This window comes from Capsella rubella, unplaced genomic scaffold (assembly GCF_000375325.1).
Source record: "Capsella rubella cultivar Monte Gargano unplaced genomic scaffold, Caprub1_0 scaffold_3, whole genome shotgun sequence".
NCBI classification, from domain to species: domain Eukaryota; kingdom Viridiplantae; phylum Streptophyta; class Magnoliopsida; order Brassicales; family Brassicaceae; genus Capsella; species Capsella rubella.
Genome location: NW_006238921.1, coordinates 856,632 through 876,497, shown reverse-complemented (window position 1 = coordinate 876,497; position 19,866 = coordinate 856,632). Strand labels below are relative to the sequence as shown.

Below are 19,866 nucleotides of genomic sequence, written 5' to 3'. Positions count from 1 at the left end.
TTCAGCTGGAGAACCTCTTATATCTCTTGATCAAATAAAAGAAGATGGTGAATTTCCATTAGACTGTAAAAGTTGAATCAATATACAAAAACAAAAAACCAAACATCAGAGCCAATCACATGTTCTGCATCAAACACTTTGTTAATTTCGCACACCAATATGTTCTTCAACCATAAATCTCAAAAGAGGTTTGGTTATAAACCTCCAATGACACTGAAGAAGCATTGACCAAATCGAGATTCCCGATTTGCACAAGAATATTTCAGACCGAAGCTCTTCTAGTCGCAGAGGTAGCTTAGAGGCTTTCGAGCATTGTGATATCTTGGGGTAAAGTAAACTTACTTGTGGCCCCAAATACATTAGCCATCTGAAGCACAGCAGTTTGAACCGCAGGAGAGGTTGGTGCTAGCGAATCCGGGAGAGACGGAAAGCACTCTGGCTGATTTTGTTGGTTATTGAGGACTGGAGTGTACAGTGCCAAGACAGCCCGGCAGAAAATGAATCTGCAGTTAAAGGGACAAAATCCGAAACCACAGATGGATAAATAAGAAGATTTGAAGATTCATAGAGTTTGAGAGTCTTCAATATACAAAATGAACATTTCCTACACAATCTATATCCAAAAATGAACCTCCAATTTTGTAATATTCCATTAGATCAAGTTTGCTTTTTCATTGATACTGGAATTTTAGGAGCTCTTGAAGGTTTCTTAGAACTTGGAAGAGAAACATTTACCTAAGGAGCAGTCGTCTCAAGAAGGGATCTTTTAGTATCTGGGACCAAACAGGGTGCAGGGTATCTGATGTTGCCAATGTTGAAGCCCATTCATTCATAGACGAGGACATAAGCTTCTCTGCCTTAATAAAAATATCCTGACATGTGACAGTAGTCAGCATGCAAACAAAAGAAGTTAAGAAAAAGAAGTATGAAACAAGGGATGAAGCTTTATTTCTACCTACCGTTTCCATATCAGAGCCGGAAATCCCACTTAACAAGCAAAAAGCTTGGACTGGTGCAGTGAGAAAAATGGTGAAAAGGCTACCACTAGGTTGACGAGAGAAATCAGCAGAGATTAGCGGAGGAGCATGTGATGGAGACAGAAGCAATGCTGCTGGTTCTCCTTTCTCCGCTCCACAAATATTCTTCACATTGTAAGGAAAAAACATTCACATCTCCTCGATTTACAAATATAAGTATCAAAAATGAATGTTATCGTAAGAGACATGTGTATCTCACCTTAAAAACTATGCTGTTATCGCTGTCAATGATTATGAAAAGAGGTTTCCTTGTGAATGGAACTAAATCAGAGGGATAGATATAGCTTGATCCTGGGGGAAAGACAGTTCAATCATCAGACTTCGAAAAATAGCAAATTCTAAATAAAAAAATAATTATATGTTGGCCTTGGTTCCTGAAAAAAGATTTTAATTTTTATGAATGTCTGGAAATTTCAGTGTTTTGCCCTTCTGCCTTCTAGAAGCTATACATGACTAATTATTACTTTGTATCCTCTCTCTGTTTATAGACAGTACTTAATTAAATAAACCTCCTACATGCATATCGCCTAATCTAATAGAATTTGATGAATGTTTACATGAAAGTCTCATAAATTCTGGAATGGATACCTGTGAGCCCATGACTGCCAAAAGACAAACCACATGGGGTACTGACTGCGTCCTCACTATTTTGCCTCAAAGACTGACCAGATGGCGTAATTTGAAGTGATGGGTCTCTCTCTTGTTTGATTATGTGAGAATCAAAGTCTCTCAAGATATTCTCCTCAACACTAGTTGCATTTCTACCACTCAAAGGAGATGATGAAATCTGCCCATTCTTGCCTGAGTAAAAATTTACATGTTCAAAGCTAAGGAACTCAATATTCCAAAGAGAAGAAGCATAATACAATGCTTAAACAACACATTACCAGAAGCAGACAAATATAATAAAAGAATGCCATGAGAAGGAAGCTCCTCACAAATGGTGGCCAAAACCTACCAAGATAAAACAGAGTTCAGAGGATGAGGGTCCAGAGAAACAATGTCTCAGACTTTTAGATTGGCCAGCAAAAAAACTGAATTCCACTTACAGCCAAGAAATGTGTTATGGATGGACGATAAAGGACAGCTTTTCGAGGGTTAGGTGGCAACGTAGGATCATTCATACTCTGGGAGTTAATACGACCAACTCCAATGGGAGCATTCTGACCCATTTTAGCACCAGTTGACTGATATAGTGAACCACTCGGTTCCCACTCTAAGCATTGGAGCATTCTAAAAGAATCGAGTGTGAGCTCTGAGTACTTGACCTGGTGAAAATCATACAGCAAGATTGCAAATTTTAGAGGGTAAGAATATTAAAATGGCATTAGGCGTTCAAACTAAACATGAACAAGTAAAGCACTACCTCGTTATAGTAGTAACTGCTTAAAATTGCATCCGTCAACCTTAAATACCTACTTGCACGTGGTGTACCAGCATCCAAATTAGGATCCAGCACAGGACTATATCTTAGAGGTCTGATGTTCATAAATGCAGTGTCAGATTTCAGAAATCTAACTATTTCCTGTGCCACCACCTTCCATTCTTTAAAATCGGTTTCCTGACAACATGGAAAGTTGTCAACGTAATAGACAATGGAAAACAGTCATGTTAGATTTAACGGGGGAAAAATAGATAAAGACATGATCTCTTGTAAGGCAACCTAATTATTCAAACAATCTCTTGTAAGGCGACCTAATTACTTAAACAATTACACCTAAAAACAGTCTAAGGCTCGGGGCAAGAAAGTAGTCAAGATGGAGAGAATAAATTTTCAGAAATAAACCTGGAAGGTCCTCTTGCAATCATCTATCAACCGTTTAAACTGATCAACAAGCTGATGAACCATCTCTCTGCGGCCCAGGACCAAACAGACCATTAGGAACCTTGCAAGAAACCGTAGCTGCTTGTTTGCAATATTAAGATCCTGAAACAATCCCTCTTTGAAGTACTCCCTAGTGAGTATTGCTTCGTAGAACACATAGGACTCAGACAAGTAACCCGCATCACTTGTCCGCATATAATGCCCATAGTAAAGCTGAGCAATGCGAGATGCTATCTCTCCAATCTCCCATCTCTTAAGCCCAGCTTCAACGAGCTTCTGCCTATTTTCTTGTTGAAACTTCCATAACTGTGTGTATACCTTAAACACCTTGAAGAAATAGTTCTCATACCTATAAACAGAAGGAACAACAATCAGATATCAGAAACAACGTATCGATAATTCTATGCACTTGATTCATTCTCATTCTTCATCACAACTTTGTTTCCTACCATTATCGATATCTAGCAACTCTCAAAATCCACTGTTCTAATGTACATATTCTATTCAACCTAAACAAAAATCGAAATTCTCAATTTCACCGGTCTTCTCAACGGAATCGGAAGAGAGGAAGAGTACCTGCTGCGTTCATAGAAGGGCAAGTCTCTGATCTTGGAGAATTTCTTATCAGCTTTGTTAACGAGAGACCAGTAAACTTCGCTCAGCGGGATATTATTACCGCTGATTTGCTGCGACATTTCTGAGGTCACGACGAAGCCACTCACTCTTCGTTGAGACTAGAGGACCGTTGATCGGCGGAGTGTTTGGTCGTCGTCGTCGTCGTCGTCTAGATCGACGAATTCGACTTTTTGGCTGACTAAAATCTTGTACCGAACGGTTTACCAGCGAAATTGTGTAATCGATTTTGTTTTTTTTTTTTTTTGGTTTTAAATCATCCGAACTCCGAAGTGAGTCGTTTGGGTGCAATTTATGATACCTTTTGACTTAATTTGACAGACTATTTTGTAAATGTTGTAGTTCACGGGCTATCCTGAAAAATATAATTAGTTGAGGGGCCTTTTAGAAATATTCCCTTTGTTTTCGTGGAGATTGAAATTGACTGTTGGTAGAGTTTTCTCAAAAGAAGAATCAAATAGAAAAAACAAACAAAATCCGATGACCTTGAATTCGAGCTTCGTTCTAGAGCTTAAGCACCATGGATGACAATCGAAGCTCTGAATCTCTCAAAAGGTATTTACTGCTTTGCCTTTAAGTCCCAAGCGTTTGATTTTTGAAGCAGTGTTTGTTTATATATTTAGTTGTTTTGTTCTCGATCTGTTTCTCTATAATAGGCATGATGAGATTGAGAAAGATCCTACTGCTTCGAGGAAGCTAGAAGATAGTAATGCCAAGTTAGTTCAAGATCCTGAGGAAATGGTACCTGATACTAGAATCTTATAATTCTAGTTCTTGAATCAAAAACACTTAAATATACTGAGATTAAGCTTGGAAAATTCAGGCACTCTATGCAAAAGTGAGATCACAAGAAGAGGAGATTCATAGTCTTCAGGAACAAATTGCTGCTGCTTGTTTGAAGGTGTGTATAGAATAACATGATGCTCACATGAATCTTTCAAGTGAACTTGAATGAAGAAAGTGAAATTGCATCTTTTGATTACAGGATATGCAGCTGCTCAATGAGAAGTGTGGGTTGGAGAGAAAATGTGCTGATCTTCGAGTGGTTTGTGCTTTTGCTTTATGCTAATCTATCAAGATTGATCAAAGATTTCACCTGTGGTTTCTGGGTTTGGCTAACAGTTTCTTGTTCTTTAGGCGATTGATGAGAAACAAAATGAATCAGTCACGGCAGCCTTGAATGAATTGGCTCGTCGAAAAGGTGATCTTGAAGAAAATTTGAAGTTGGCACATGATTTAAAGGTAATTGGCTTTGACTAAAATTAAGCAGTAGCCTCATATCTTTGAAGTTCATTGTCTTTTACCCTTCCGTCTTTACGTCTATCACTTCCTATCTTTAGGTTACAGAAGATGAGAGGTATATATTCATGACGTCCTTACTTGGTTTACTAGCTGAGTATGGTGTTTGGCCTCGTGTTGCAAATGCTACCGCTATATCCAGCGGCATTAAGGTATTTGCTTTCCCTACATCTTTCTTCAGATTTATATATTAAACAATCTTAACATATATATCATATTTTTCGTATGCAGCACTTGCATGATCAGTTGCAATGGAAGACTAAAGCGTGCACTGTAAGCTCTCTATCCTGTAGTTTTTTTTATCAAAAACCGATGAAGTTTCTCAATTTCAGTGTATTACACACATTTCCTTAGTATGTTGTTGTCTACATATGTCCTTTAGCCTAATTAGACCTCTGCAAGAATGTGAATACTCTTCATGTTGTCCTCTCGAACATGCTGTGACGAAATGTAAAATCACAGGATAGGATTAGAGAATTATCATCTATTGTGGAAAATCAACCTGGAACAGAGTTTATTAATAAAGACAACCATGATCCCAGAAATTCGAAAAGTCAAGCTTCTTATGGATCCACGGTAGTCTCAGCAAGTAATTTGCTAAATTAATTATCATTTACTCTTAAAGACCTTTTATAAAATTTGTGACATCTTTTCAAAAGAAAATCTTACTTTGTGTGTTCATATACTACCCTTGATGCAGGATCGTGGTAATGATTACCGGACCAATGAACAACTTTTGCCACCAATGGAAAATGTTATGAGAAACCCGTATCATAACGTTATGCAAGACACTGAAGGTCTGAGATTTAATAATCAGATTGGCGGTGGATCTCAAGGAATTTTCCAGCAGCCGAAAAGGTACGGTATCATATCTCAATCTTCTAAAAACTTCATTGCATTCTATTTTAACCAATGAAGTTCTTTCACAGTGACGAAAATGCCTGCTTCATTATGCTCACTTGTAGGGAAAATTTTGGATATCCTCTAAGTAGTGTGGCGGGGAAGGAAATGATTCGAGAAAGAGAAGAAAAAGCTGAGAATTCTTCCATGTTTGATGCTTACAATGGGAATGAAGAGTTTGCTTCTCATGTTTATGAAGGTTGAAAAATATTGCTTCGTTTTCTTAGAGCCTAGTGGCTGTACATTAGAAATCTTAATCTGACCTTTCTTTGGAAACAGAGGGACCAGGAATCGATGGATTTCAAATTATTGGAGATGCAATACCTGGAGAGAAAGTTCTTGGTTGTGGGTTTCCAGTGCGTGGAACCACTCTCTGTATGTTTCAGGTAGATTTTTTGAAAATGTTTTGGTAATAAGTATCTTTTAAGAAAACCTTGAGACCGATTTAACAGTGAAAAAATAATATACGTCTCTATTTGTTTGTTTCTTCTTGAAAAGTGGGTTCGGCATCTTGAAGATGGCACCAGACAATACATTGAGGGTAAGATTTGATTTATTTGTCTTACTGACTTTTTACAGCATAATTAAAAACTGGACTATGGGTCAAACATATGTAGGAGCCACCCATCCAGAGTATGTTGTAACTGCGGATGATGTAGATAAACTGATTGCTGTTGAATGTATTCCGATGGATGATCAAGGTCGTCAGGTAAAATTCTGGGATTTCTTCGGCATCTATAGCGTTAATGACTCATGTTGTCTTGAAAAAAAAAAGTGTGTTTGTTTAATGCAGGGAGAATTAGTGAGATTATTTGCTAATGATCAAAACAAGATTAGTTGTGGTAATGTATTCAACTGAGTATAACCTGTCTTTTGTAGATAGCGAAGAGGTCTTTTACAGTCTCTTCTTTGCTGAAAATGTTTTTTGCTTATACAGATACAGAGATGCAAACAGAAATCGACACGTACATATCCCGAGGTCAAGCAAGCTTTAATGTGCAGCTTCTGGTAAGTTTGAACTTTGAAGCTCAGAGCTTGAATCCACTGTCTTAGGTTTAATTGAATTTTGGATTTAAGAAGCGTTTTTATTTATTTGGCTATTTATTTTGAAAGATGGATTCATCAGAGAGTTGGGAACCTGCAACGGTTATATTGAAGAGAACTAGTTACCAGATAAAAACGAACAACGTAGAAGCTCTAGTGATCTCAGAGAAATACTCAAAGGAACTCCAGGTAAAAGAGATGGTAACACTGAATTTATAAGCTTGGCTCAATGTCTTGTTCATAAAATCTAACACAAGGATTGCAGATAAAAGTACCGTGTGGAGACTCAACACAGTTTGTTCTGATAAGTTATGATGGATCTTCACATCCTATAAGCACACTCAATATCCGGTACATACATCCATCTGCAAAATATACAGTAATTTTATTTCGATTTGACTCACACCTAAGATAAATGAACTTTTGCGTTTTATACCAGTATGCGTGACACTCTAGTCTTGACGATGAGGATGCTTCAAAGCAAGGTATGCTTTCAGAATTACTGAAACTAAACCTATTAGTTTTTTTGACGTTATTGAATATAAAAATAACACTAGTAACTGCTTGTGTTATAGTCTAATAACACAAATCTTATTGTACTACATGAGGCAGGCACTGGACGATCGCAGAAAAGGACGAGTTTAATAAAAAAGTTAGTGGTGTGAGTAGAGAACAGAGAGATCCATCCTCGCGTCTTTCAATCAAAGTTTTAATAAAATGGGTCTGCGATTTTATATGTTTTTATAATTGAGTAAGTATGATTGAGTTATCGCTATAGTTTTTTGTATTATTATATATATATATATTTTTTTGTCGTTTAGGTCTTTGTTTTTTCTCAACACGGGAAAAGGGGAAAAAAAATCTTATTGTAAAACATTCACACTTTGTACTGAAGCTACAAGCCGTCGGAATCTTCTGTGTTTTTGAATTCCAATTAATATTCTTTGCTCTTTAATTTTCTTCTATGATGCGGTCTTTTTTTTTTAATTCGGTTCGGAGTTTTTATACTACGAGAGATCACAACGAATATTAAGAAAATGTATTTTAGTAATTCGCTGGATCACGAAAATAACGAGAGTTAGTTCCAAAACACGAGATTTACAGTAATAAACCAAACTTTAGCTAGTTGGCAATGACATATCAAAAAAAAAAAGGGAACAACTTTAGCCATGTGCAAGTAGATGTGTAATCAATCATATATATCAAATATACTAATTGGGTTTTACAGAATCCCTAAGAGATAGATGATCATGTATCATCATTCTAATCAACTTTAATACTATGATTTTGATAATTAGTACTAGTAGTAATTCACAGAGTGACAGCCTGACAGGATGACTTCTTTACAGTTACAATATGATTTCCTGCTCTATTGGCATATTTGTATATATAATTGTTTCATATATTAATAATTATGTTCTATGAACTCTTTTATCAATTATCTATCCGTACTATATATGTAATGAATATGGTTGAAGAGTTTCTATATAAAAATATCATTTCATGATGAAAAAAAAAACAAATATTAGAGTTTTGGTATTAAGTTGTAAAATAATATATATAAATCATAGGACCAAAGATAAAGAAATCGTGTAACGAATGTTCATGTTGAAACGAAATGAAGTTATATATTTGTTACTACTATGTTGATACTTGATAGATATGTGTACATACGAAGTCACACATGTAAGTTTGTAGTATTCCTGACCACGAATTTTTTTTTTTTTTTTTTTTTTTTGATAGAGATAGTAGATACGTGAATAATTTTGTCATCCACGTGGCCCATGTTATAGTATTCCCACCTTCGTCAACACTTCACCAACCCTTCTTTTTTTTAATGCCTTGCAATAGACTTAACCCCTTCTCTCTTTTTTATTTTGTCAACACACTTATTTACTTTCAACCATTATTCACAAATACTAATTATCTCAGAAAGAAAAAGAAAACGGAAGCATAAAGAGAAAGCCAACGAATAATTTAAAAGAAAAATAGAATAAAGCAAATTCTACAACTTTAGTTATACTACTAAAAGAGATTTGATAAAGAAGAATACATCACTTAATTAGTACTTTTATAACCATCACAAGTTTATTAAATTCATCTCCTTAATAATTACTCTAATTAACTCTAAACAAAAAAGAAAAAAAAAAGAGACACTTACCAGACAAAGCAGACCCCAAAGAAAGAGAAGAGATTGGTACACAGTAGACTTCACCTCCATCTTCTTCTTCTTCCTCCTCCTCTCTCTCTCTCTCTCTATTTCTCCTGGACAGCAACATATCTCATTAATGGGTTCAACAGGAAACCCTAACCCATGGGGTACATACGATTCATACAGAGACTGTTCCCAAGGAGTATGCAGTGTCTACTGCCCTCAATGGTGTTACGTCATCTTCCCTCCTCCTCCTTCTTTCTACCTCGACGACGAAGACGACTCCTCTTCCTCTGATTTCTCACCTCTTCTCATCGCTCTTATCGGTATCCTCGCTAGCGCCTTCATCCTCGTCAGCTACTACACTCTCATCTCCAAATACTGCCGCCGCCGCCGCGAAAACTCCTCCTCCTCCTCCTCCGCCGCAGCTCTTAACCGAGACGACCACGGAATCTCATCCGATTACACCTCCTGGCAAGGGGCTACGAATCCGAATCAAGCGGCTGGTGGTGGTGATGGACTCGATGAGTCTCTGATTAAATCGATAACGGTTTACAAATACAGGAAGACGGATGGGTTCGTCGAATCTTCAGATTGCTCTGTTTGTTTGAGCGAGTTCCAAGAGAATGAGAGCTTGAGACTGTTGCCTAAATGCAACCACGCCTTCCACGTTCCTTGTATTGATACTTGGTTGAAATCTCACTCTAACTGTCCTCTCTGCCGCACTTTCATCGCCGGATTTAACGTCACCCCCGCCGTTGAGATCGTCGCTTTAACCGATCAACCGATCGATACAGAGAACAACTCGGTTTCGACGGATGAAGATTCCGTCGTTGTTGTTAACTTAGATCTGGAAAATTCCTCCAGATCTCGGAATGAGACTGTTAGTAACGGCGGATCGACGCCGAAACCGCCGGATATGCACGAGTCAAGAGACGGAGAAGAGCAGGTGAATCGGAGATCAAACTCAGGCACCGCCGTTGTATCGATCGCTGACATATTGCGGGAGATTGAAGACGAGGAAGAATCAGCGGGTGTAGGAACCTCTCGGCGGATGGAAGAAGGGGAAGGAGAGAAGACGCCTCCTCCGTCTGGATCGGTGGCGAATCAAACAAACGGGATTTCGAATTTTCTGGTGCGGAGTTCAATGGCGGCGATGAAGAGATCCGGCAAATTTGTTCTCTCCACCAGTTTCGATAGAGCCAAAAATTACCGTTTACCAAATTAAAGTTAAAAAAAATATATATATATTAGGGAATTTGAGTCTCTCTTTTTTATTTTTTTCGTATTGTGTAATCAAAAGAGTTTTGAATTTACCGCCCATATATATTCTTAATTAATTTAAAATCTCTCTTTTTTCATAATGTGTAAAACAAAAGAGTCGTGAATTTACCGCAACGAGCCTTGAAAATACCAGTTTGGTAAGTTAAGCTATACCACCAACACAATGACATGCACTTTACGACATACTTAATTTCTGTGTACCCCTAATTATTACTGTTAAGCTTAAATTATGATGCATATACCGATATACGATTTTGCTACAAGGGATTTAATGACCATTATTAGAATTTAGATGCACTCTAATTATTCACGAGATCCTAAATTGCATAATTCCATAATGGGAGGGAATCAAATAAGTAAAGTATAGATTGATCTATGCCTAAAATGAGTAAGATCATGAGATGTCGACATAAAAAAGTTCAAAAATATGTAATTTTCCAAGTCATTAATACTACTGAAATCAAGGCTTCGTTTATACATCACTCTACTACTATAAATTAACTCTCTTTGAGATCATTGTAAACACAAGTTCACTAGTTAAAAATCATATTAAACAGTCTCAAAAAACTTTCATTTTGTTTTTCTCCGCAATGGCTCAGAAATACTCAGTTCTTGTAGCTATCATCTACTTTGCCTTGGTAACCATGTCTTCATCGGCTAATCATATATCACCTTCTTCAAACAACAAAGAAGACAAGGCGATGGTAACAAAAGAAGTGGATCCACAAGGGTTTCATCCGAAAGAATGTATCGATGCGGTCAAGAGTGTGGAAGGTTGCTTCGAAACCATTGGTGCGTTGTTCAGAGGGAGTTTTCGTGATTTTCATGAGATAAGGCATTCTTGTTGCAAAACGCTTAATGGTCTCTCTGATAATTGCTGGCCTGCTTTGTGCCCCGGTAAACTCTACCTACGTATCACGATCAAACTAGCATGTCTTTTTAGTGAACTGAATAAAGATCTTACGGATAATAAGTACTAAATAGTAGGTAACTATATATTGTTAGAGAATAAGATGTGATCAATCATGTCAGTGATGTAATAATGCTTCGAGATGTTTATTAATATCAATAAAAGACGCTCGTTTAATTAGTCTCATTTCATCCTATGAAGCGCATGCTATTTTATTTAGAGATTTGTTTGACTTTGAGATGTTCTCCAAAACTATTCACGATATCCAAATTTGCATACTCAATGCGTATTTTGAATTACTTGCAACTTTATTCGGGTGTGCTCCACTTATTAGTTACTTGACGTGATACCAATACAAAGGACAATAAGCATGCACGATGCGTATTTTCTGATTTGATGTTTACTTGTAAAACTCTATTTCTTAAGTTTAGAAGCACTATAAACATAATTATCATATTTCGTGTGTTTGTATTCATAAACGCACGAATGATCTTCTCAAACCTTCATCAATAGAACAGAAACAGATCATGGCCGAGACGAAAGAAGGCGCAAGATCGTCGTATCCTATCAAAACCATCGTCGTATTGGTCCAAGAGAATCGTTCTTTCGACCACACACTCGGCTGGTTCAAAGAGCTAAACCGGGAAATCGATGGAGTCATCAAATCAGACCAGAAATTTAACCCGGTTTTGTCCTCAGACATAAACTCCTCTCACATTGTCCCCTTCAACGACCAGTCTCAGTACGTTGACCCGAATCCAGGTCACTCCATTCGTGAAATCTACGAACAAGTGTTCGGTAAGCCATGGGATTCGGTTCACCCAGATCCAAACCCGGGTCCAGCTACAATGTCCGGATTTGCCCAAAACGCCGAGCGAAAGATGAAAGGGATGTCCTCCGCGGTTATGAACGGATTTAAACCGGACGCTTTGCCGGTTTATAAGGAATTAGTTCAAAATTTCGCAATATGTGATAGGTAAGCCGGTTCACCTGTCTGAATTCGGTTTACAGTTAATTGGTTTAAAATTTTCGACTGTATTTGATCTGTATGACGGTTCGGTTCAAAATCCCGGTTTATTCCATGATCGTCTTGTGTTGGATGTAATACTGTAGGTGGTTCGCATCGGTTCCAGGTGCGACGCAGCCAAACCGATTGTTTGTTCATTCGGCAACATCACACGGAACAACAAACAACGAGAGGAAATTACTAATAGAAGGTTTTCCACAAAAGACGATATTCGAGTCGCTCGATGAAGCAGGTTTCACCTTTGGCGTTTATTACCAATGTTTTCCTACTACTCTCGTTTACAGGTATGTTTTTTATATACGTAACCAAATATTTTAGTAATTCTCTTTACGTTCAATTTGCTTTTGCTATCTATCTTTTACTTCTTTATACGTATTTTTTGTGTGTTTGTGTACTTTTTTCAGGAATTTGAGAAAACTCAAGTATTTGACACATTTCCACGAGTACGGACTACAATTCAAGAAAGATTGTAAAGAAGGGAAGCTACCAAACTACGTTGTGGTTGAACAACGCTGGTATGATCTATTCTTGAATCCGGCTAACGACGACCATCCATCACATGACGTCTCTCAGGGACAAAAGCTCGTGAAGGAGGTTTACGAGGCCTTGAGATCAAGTCCTCAATGGAACGAGATTTTATTCATTATAACATATGACGAACACGGTGGGTTTTACGACCATGTCCCTACTCCGGTCGAAGGAGTTCCTAACCCGGATGGTATCTTGGGACCTCCACCGTATCACTTTGAGTTTAACCGGCTCGGAGTTAGGGTTCCGACTTTCTTCATATCTCCTTGGATTGAGCCTGGGACAGGTATATAATTATATTAGTCATAGACTTTAAGTAATTTAGTAGTCTTTTTATATATACAAATATATTAATCAAGATCCTAGTTTGGTAATGTACAATGTGTAGTTATTCATGAACCAAAGGGGCCGTACCCAAAGTCACAATATGAGCATTCATCAATTCCCGCAACGGTTAAGCAGATTTTTAAACTCAAAGATTTCTTGACAAAGAGAGATTCATGGGCTGGCACTTTTGAATATGTTATTACTAGAGATTCACCAAGACAAGATTGCCCTGGTAAATTACTTTTTGATCATTCTTTTAATAACTTCTATTAAAATTTATGATTATTTCGAATAAAAAAACTTCATCACTTTAAAAAAAATATATAGAAACATTGTCAAATCCGATAAAAATGAGAGAGACGGTGGCAAAAGAAGATGCAGAACTAAGTGACTTTCAAGAAGAGCTAGTAATAGTGGCTGCGGGACTAAAAGGAGACTATAAGAACGAAGAACTGATCCACAAGCTATGCAAAGAAACTTGCGTTGCCGATGCTTCTAAGTACGTTACCAACGCCTTTGAGAAGTTTTTACAAGAGTCAAGAAAGGCAAGAGAGAGAGGATGCGATGAGAACGACATCGTTTATTGCGTGGATGATGATGACAAGCATCATGTTGTGAAACTCCTGAGCCAAATTTAAACCTAAGTGATTCTCTTGCTTTGTTTGACATGATTTAAAAGAAGATATAATTCCCAAATAATTGTAGTTTGTGTCTAGTAAAATATAAGGTCTATCAAATGTCCTCATATTAAAATTCGTTTTTTTTTTCCTTCTAATTGAACCTAACTACTGACGTTGAAAGAACAAAAATGATGACGCAAGACGTATAAGAAAAATGGTTGGAGTTGCCAACATAACAACGATAGACATTAGAGACAACTTAGGCAAGCCTTTGTATTCCTTTCCTTGTATAGTACGTCACCAAAATTGATCGAGTATAAGTTACTCCTTCACCACTCGATGATCGGGTAATATAAATGGGACTCTCTACTTTTTTTAATTTAGACCATATTCATGTTAGGAAATCTAGAGTTTTTCGTAGTACAAATAAAAAGCTTATATTGGTGGATTGTCACAATCACAAGAAGAAATTAAATACAATTTGTACACTCTTTATATTTCCACCTAGATCCATATACTATGGATCATACGAATTCTTTATTTTCTTTTTTTTTGTTTCCTCAAAACCACGACTTACATATTTATTTTATGAAAAGGTATCTCTTGGAGGAATATGCACTATTAGTTCTAATGTTAATTCAAAACGATATGCATTGTCGTTATTTTATTTATCGTCTATTCGCATATTCTCGTTCAGATTCTTTGCCGTAACGTGTGTTCTTATTTTTTTCTTGACAATTTTCTTCTCATTCATGTTTGTTCAAAAGCTACAAGTAACTCAAATTAATCTCACAGTAATAGTATTATATTATTTAGCTGCAAGGAAAATGACACTTATTTAAAACCACATAATTAAGGGTAATTATATAGAACTAACATAAATTATATTCACGACGACAAAAATTCAAGGAAATAACAAAATAAGCTAATTATAACTAAATAGATGGGACAACAAAAAAAAGTGAGAAAACAATGGGGGAAAAAACCAATAATTTCAGCACAAATAGTTGAAACAAAATGCATGTTGTCGTAAGAATATCAAACTTGCCACAAATTATAGTTTTCCAGCTTATGGGTGCTGGTGGTTGCATCAATTACTATCCTACCAAAACTGGTAATTATTTTTTATTTCCCTCCAACTTTATATGGAATAGTTGACGTTATACCAATTCAGTGGGATAATACGTGATTTATTCTTTTGTTTATACGGCCTTCGTCTAAAAACTACTTGTTTCAATGATCACTGTCTACATATATATATATATATATTTATAAGGGAAGCCCACGAGCTTCTTTCATACTCAAAACGATTTAACTCTCGCAAAAGAAAAATGGTCGAGAGGACGGAAAGCTCAGGATCGTATCCGATCAAAACCGTCGTCGTTTTGGTTCAAGAGAATCGCTCTTTCGACCATACCCTCGGCTGGTTTAGAGAATTAAACCGGGAAATCGACGGCGTCACCAAATCTGATCCCAAATCCAACCCGGTTTCGTCGTCCTCCGACCCAAACTCTCTCCGTGTCGAATTCGGAGACCAGTCTCAGTACGTTGACCCGGATCCAGGTCACTCCATTCAGGATATCTACGAACAAGTGTTTGGTAAGCCATGGGATTCAGATAAACCGGATCCAAACCCGGGTCAAGCTACCATGTCCGGTTTTGCTCAAAACGCCGAGAGAAACAAGAAGGGGATGTCCTCCGCGGTTATGAACGGATTCAAACCGGACGCGTTACCGGTTTACATGGATTTGGTTCAAAATTTCGCCATATGTGATAGGTAAACCGGTTAGCTAGGTTCAAAAATCTTAACTCAACTTAAATTTAGTTGTCCCGGTTTACATAGATTTTGGTGATCTTGCTTTGTGTGTTGGCAGGTGGTTCGCGTCGGTTCCAGCGTCGACGCAGCCAAACAGATTGTACGTACACTCAGCAACATCACATGGAGCAACGAGCAACGACAAAAAGCTGCTAATCGAAGGGTTTCCACAGAAGACGATATTCGAGTCGCTCGATGAAGCTGGTTTCACCTTTGGCATTTACCACCAATTCCCTCCTTCTACTCTCTTTTATAGGTTTTTATTTTATTTTTTAGTAATTCTTTACCAAGTTACGACCACAATTAAAAACCAAAGATTTGTAGTATAATTAATATACACGTTCTATTTATATATTTTGTGTTGTTTCAGGAACTTGAGAAAACTGAAGTATCTGACACGTTTCCACCAATACGGAATACAGTTCAAGAAAGACTGTAAAGAAGGAAAGCTACCAAACTACGTCGTAGTGGAACAACGTTGGTTCGATTTATTGTCAACTCCGGCCAATGACGACCATCCATCTCATGACGTCTCCCAAGGTCAAAAGCTTGTGAAAGACGTCTATGAGGCTTTGAGATCGAGTCCACAATGGAACGAGATTTTATTCATTATAACGTATGACGAACACGGTGGGTTTTACGACCATGTTCCTACTCCTCTCGGAGGAGTTCCTAATCCTGATGGTATCTTGGGACCTCCACCTTATAACTTTGGGTTTAACCGGCTCGGAGTTAGGGTTCCGACATTTTTCATCTCTCCTTGGATTGAGCCGGGAACAGGTATTTAATTATCAGTCATAGACATATTTTATGTAACGAAATCCTAATATGTAAATTAAACAACAATTTTGGTATGTAGTCCTTCATGGGCCAAATGGACCGTACCCAAGGTCACAATATGAACATTCATCAATTCCCGCAACGGTCAAGAAGATTTTCAAACTCAAAGATTTCTTGACAAAGAGAGATTCATGGGCTGGCACTTTTGAATCTATTATTACGAGAGATTCACCGAGACATGATTGCCCTGGTAAATTTCATTTTTTTTTTTATAATTGAACAAATTATATATGATTATTTTAAACAACTTCGAATTTCGTATTTTTTTAAATAGAAACATTATCGACTCCGGTTAAGCTAAGAGCAACGGTGGCAAAAGAAAAAGCACAACTAAGCGAATTTCAAGAAGAGCTAGTAATAATGGCAGCGGGACTAAAAGGAGACTACAAAAACGAAGATTTGATCCACAAGCTGTGCAAAGAAACTTGCGTTGCTGACGCTTCCGAATACGTTACGAACGCGTTTGACAAGTTTATGGAAGAGTCTAGGAAGGCAAGAGACAGAGGATGTGATGGGAACGACATCGTTTATTGCATGGACGATGCTGATGTTGTGACACCAACACAATCACATTCAGAAGCACCAAATGCTACTCCTAAACCGAAAACTCAAACGTCTTTTTTCAGTAAGTTGTTCGCTTGCTTTGTTCGCCATGATTGAAATTAAATAGTGTAAAATTATTTAGGAATTACTTGTTATAATCTGTGTGTGTGCGCTTTACTTGTCTCGTGTATATAAATATTTGTTCGTTGTATAAGAACTTACACAATTATTTATATATTTTTCAACTTCTTGCATAAATCTTTAGATTAGATGAGACCTACTTTAATTATTCGATTGGTGAGTACTCTATATTATATATACTAAAAGGCTAAAGTCATTAAAGGCAACCATATAGCAGCTAGCTACTGGGTCCAAATTTATAATTGAAATGATTAAAAAGATAGTAAGTACTTTTGATTTATAACATATAGTGTGACATTATGCATAATAGCACATAATATATTAATTACTCCATGTAAGTAATACTCCATCAACATAAGAAAAACTAATATAGTTTGCAAATTATTCATTAATTATTGTTCTGTATTTAATAAAACGACTCATACGGAGACGTGCAATAGACTAAATAGTTTTAGCAATAATAATTGGTCAACACCTAATTCCATCTACTCCATTGCCATTTTCAAAGATAGAGACTAACTAATAATGCAATATACTGTATATGAATGCGCCGCCAGTAGCTCTAATTTTCTCTTAACTACGAGTAGAAGAAAGAGTTATGAGAACTGTCATTTTTGTTAAAACGGTTTTGTCATATGCACTAAATAAAAGAGTAAATTAAAAGCCTTCTGCCCCGATCCGATCCGTAAGAGTAAAACAAATGCGATGAGCCGATGATATCCCAAAATTCACCCGACCTGATCAAATATGATTAGTAGTAACAGTAATCTCGTTGTTCTGAACGTTGTATGCTTAATACTTATATATTAAAAAAAAAGGGAAGAGTTTTCTCAAAGAAATATACAATACAGTAAATAAATATAAAACAATACAATTATATAATTTACTAATCATAAAGAATGAATAAACCAGTAATCCCTATATTAGTAAAAGAGAAGTACAAAAAGTGTTTTCGGGTCGGGTCAATTTCAAAAAATTACCCGAAATTTGTGATTGGATATTTTAAAGTTGGATAAATTAATGGGTTTGGATACACACACCGGATACTTTCCAAATCTAATTTTAGTATTATATTATTTCCATAACTAATTAAAGGATTTACTAATATTTCTCTAACTAATTTAATACAGTCTATTTAAAAAATATTATTTTTCTTTGACTTTTATTTGATATTATTTTTAATTTATGATATTATATTATATTATATAAATATTAAATAAAAATTTAACTTTTTTTTTGCATATGTTGCAATTTGAATTTTTCAAAACGAACATATAATACTCAACTACACTCGGTTAAATATTTTGGACAATGGTTTAAAGTCATTATAAATATAACCAATATTAAAACCATTGTTACAGGAACATATTTAAAATTTCAAATAGTTTCAAAATATTATAAATAATAGGTTCAAATATATAAAACTTTTAGAATTTAAAAAATTGAAATTTTTTTGAAGACGTAAATGTAATTTTGGAGACATAGTTTTTATTAATAAAATATATTATATATCAAACTATGTAAATTTTAGATAATGCACGGGTAGTTTGTTAAAATCACAATTATAATGATAAAGCGAGTTACGAATAATGTTTTTTACGAAATGAATTCTGTTACGGGTCGAACTTTCAAAAAATATATTGTAAATATGTAATTTTTACGTATATTCATACTTTTACTACAAAAATAGTCAAAATGAATAATTTATCGGCAATATTATTTTGTGATGTTAAATTTTCACCGTGTTTTTAATTGTATCAAAACTCAGTATATGATTATTTACTCGCTTTTTCTTTATTATTTTATTTAAACTTATTATACAAATATATGATTTACCGTAATCGACTGCAATCTAACAAAATTAAAATGTAACATATTCTAATCCGTTAAAATTTATATATATGTAATTATTTCCCCCGCGCTGTAGCGCGGGTCCGAACCTAGTCTATATATATAAAGTTAGCTTTTTCTCTCTTTTCATGATTCCAGCAAAGCATCCACCTAAGCCAAATTTTTGTTTAAACATTAAAATAAATTTAAAACATTCATTTAGTGCATATTTATATTACTTATTTAATTAATAGAAAGTTTATATAAATAAAAATAAATTATGTAAAAAAAAATGAAATATGAAAATAAGAAAAACAATACTTTAATTTTTTTTATTAGTGATAATAATATAATTCAACTTTCATTTTAATTTGATCATAATTTAATATTTTAAATATGTTATTGAGTTGTAGAATGGAAGTAAAATTTAAATTTATGGTAGAATAAACAACATTTATGTAACTGTATATATAAAATTATAAAGAGGAAAAAAAAATGAAAGTGAAATATTAGTTTATAACATGATAAAAAAGAAAAAAAAATAATATTTCATAAATTGAATCAAATGCTTTTAATCCAAATTTGAGTATTGAAATATAATAATTAAAGAGAAAATAATTATAATATTTTTTGAAAATCAATTAAAAAAATAATAAAATATCACAATTATGAATAATAAATCAACGAAACAAAATTATACTGCTAGTATATATATATAGTTAGCTTTTCTTTATTCTCATGATGTCACCTAAGCCACATTTTTATTTGTATATTAAATTAAATTTAAAACATTCATTTAGTGCATATTTATGTTATTTATTTAATTAATAGAAAGTTTATATAAATAAAAATAAATTATGTAAAACAAATGAAATATTAAAATAAGAAATACTTTAATCTTTTTATATTAGTGGTAATAATATAATTCAACTTTAATTTTAAATTGATCATAGTTTAAAATTTTAAATGAGCTACTGAGTTTTAGATTGGAAGTAAAATTTAAATTTATGGTAGAACAACATTTACGTAATTGTATATATAAAATTTTAAAGAGAAAAAATAAAATTGAAAGTAAAAAATTAGTTTATAACATGATCAAAAAGAAAAAAA

The 19,866-nt window shown here is 35.1% G+C and overlaps 5 protein-coding genes across 6 annotated transcripts; 4 read left to right on the top strand and 1 right to left on the bottom strand.

Moving 5' to 3' along the window:
- Positions 1 to 35: 35 nt before the first annotated feature.
- Positions 36 to 3,715, bottom strand: LOC17892522 (protein SCAI). Its single transcript, XM_006299753.2, has 10 exons — positions 3,439 to 3,715; positions 2,824 to 3,211; positions 2,404 to 2,598; positions 2,087 to 2,305; positions 1,925 to 1,991; positions 1,626 to 1,838; positions 1,237 to 1,328; positions 960 to 1,142; positions 736 to 872; positions 36 to 503 (listed from the first exon to the last, which is right to left on the bottom strand). The coding sequence occupies exons 1-10, from the start codon at positions 3,555 to 3,557 to the stop codon at positions 296 to 298; spliced, it is 1,821 nt and encodes a 606-aa protein (XP_006299815.1). The 5' UTR covers positions 3,558 to 3,715; the 3' UTR covers positions 36 to 295.
- Positions 3,716 to 3,954: 239 nt separating this feature from the next.
- Positions 3,955 to 7,697, top strand: LOC17893232. 2 transcript variants are annotated; one of them, XM_006298910.2, is made up of 19 exons: positions 3,955 to 4,050; positions 4,152 to 4,236; positions 4,319 to 4,396; positions 4,481 to 4,540; positions 4,633 to 4,737; positions 4,836 to 4,946; positions 5,026 to 5,067; positions 5,257 to 5,370; positions 5,495 to 5,652; positions 5,760 to 5,893; positions 5,974 to 6,080; positions 6,193 to 6,235; positions 6,312 to 6,403; positions 6,488 to 6,536; positions 6,632 to 6,702; positions 6,808 to 6,927; positions 7,004 to 7,089; positions 7,178 to 7,223; positions 7,351 to 7,697. In XM_006298910.2, exons 1-19 carry the CDS (start codon positions 4,016 to 4,018, stop codon positions 7,381 to 7,383), a joined length of 1,569 nt encoding a protein of 522 aa, XP_006298972.1. In that variant the 5' UTR covers positions 3,955 to 4,015; the 3' UTR covers positions 7,384 to 7,697. The 2 variants fall into 2 exon arrangements, with proteins under 2 accessions (XP_006298972.1, XP_023641736.1); XM_023785968.1 differs by lacking the exon at positions 5,257 to 5,370.
- Positions 7,698 to 8,799: 1,102 nt separating this feature from the next.
- LOC17891123 (RING-H2 finger protein ATL51) lies at positions 8,800 to 10,169 on the top strand. Its single transcript, XM_006299560.2, has one exon. The coding sequence runs from the start codon at positions 9,027 to 9,029 to the stop codon at positions 10,116 to 10,118; it is 1,092 nt and encodes a 363-aa protein (XP_006299622.1). The 5' UTR covers positions 8,800 to 9,026; the 3' UTR covers positions 10,119 to 10,169.
- A 1,414-nt stretch (positions 10,170 to 11,583) lies between these two features.
- LOC17893062 (non-specific phospholipase C5) lies at positions 11,584 to 13,698 on the top strand. Its single transcript, XM_006299073.2, has 5 exons — positions 11,584 to 12,060; positions 12,198 to 12,395; positions 12,516 to 12,925; positions 13,028 to 13,198; positions 13,294 to 13,698. The coding sequence occupies exons 1-5, from the start codon at positions 11,612 to 11,614 to the stop codon at positions 13,602 to 13,604; spliced, it is 1,539 nt and encodes a 512-aa protein (XP_006299135.1). The 5' UTR covers positions 11,584 to 11,611; the 3' UTR covers positions 13,605 to 13,698.
- A 1,219-nt stretch (positions 13,699 to 14,917) lies between these two features.
- LOC17893396 (non-specific phospholipase C4) lies at positions 14,918 to 17,043 on the top strand. Its single transcript, XM_006297329.2, has 5 exons — positions 14,918 to 15,363; positions 15,461 to 15,658; positions 15,773 to 16,182; positions 16,262 to 16,432; positions 16,517 to 17,043. The coding sequence occupies exons 1-5, from the start codon at positions 14,918 to 14,920 to the stop codon at positions 16,900 to 16,902; spliced, it is 1,611 nt and encodes a 536-aa protein (XP_006297391.1). The 3' UTR covers positions 16,903 to 17,043.
- Positions 17,044 to 19,866: the final 2,823 nt, after the last annotated feature.

Coding starts and splice junctions, on each gene's coding strand:
- LOC17892522 (XM_006299753.2), bottom strand. CDS start 3,557: ATGTCGCAGCAAATCAGCGGTAATAATATCCCGCTGAGCGAAGTTTAC. Junction 3,212..3,438: donor CCCTTCTATGAACGCAGCAG/GTACTCTTCCTC, acceptor TTCTGTTTATAG/GTATGAGAACTATTTCTTCA. Junction 504..735: donor TTGAGACGACTGCTCCTTAG/GTAAATGTTTCT, acceptor CTTTAACTGCAG/ATTCATTTTCTGCCGGGCTG.
- LOC17893232 (XM_006298910.2), top strand. CDS start 4,016: ATGGATGACAATCGAAGCTCTGAATCTCTCAAAAG. Junction 4,541..4,632: donor AATGTGCTGATCTTCGAGTG/GTTTGTGCTTTT, acceptor CTTGTTCTTTAG/GCGATTGATGAGAAACAAAA. Junction 7,090..7,177: donor ATAAGCACACTCAATATCCG/GTACATACATCC, acceptor GTTTTATACCAG/TATGCGTGACACTCTAGTCT.
- LOC17891123 (XM_006299560.2), top strand. CDS start 9,027: ATGGGTTCAACAGGAAACCCTAACCCATGGGGTACATACGATTCATAC.
- LOC17893396 (XM_006297329.2), top strand. CDS start 14,918: ATGGTCGAGAGGACGGAAAGCTCAGGATCGTATCCGATCAAAACCGTC. Junction 15,659..15,772: donor CCTTCTACTCTCTTTTATAG/GTTTTTATTTTA, acceptor GTGTTGTTTCAG/GAACTTGAGAAAACTGAAGT. Junction 16,433..16,516: donor ACCGAGACATGATTGCCCTG/GTAAATTTCATT, acceptor TTTTTTAAATAG/AAACATTATCGACTCCGGTT.
- LOC17893062 (XM_006299073.2), top strand. CDS start 11,612: ATGGCCGAGACGAAAGAAGGCGCAAGATCGTCGTATCCTATCAAAACC. Junction 12,396..12,515: donor CCTACTACTCTCGTTTACAG/GTATGTTTTTTA, acceptor TACTTTTTTCAG/GAATTTGAGAAAACTCAAGT. Junction 13,199..13,293: donor ACCAAGACAAGATTGCCCTG/GTAAATTACTTT, acceptor AAAAATATATAG/AAACATTGTCAAATCCGATA.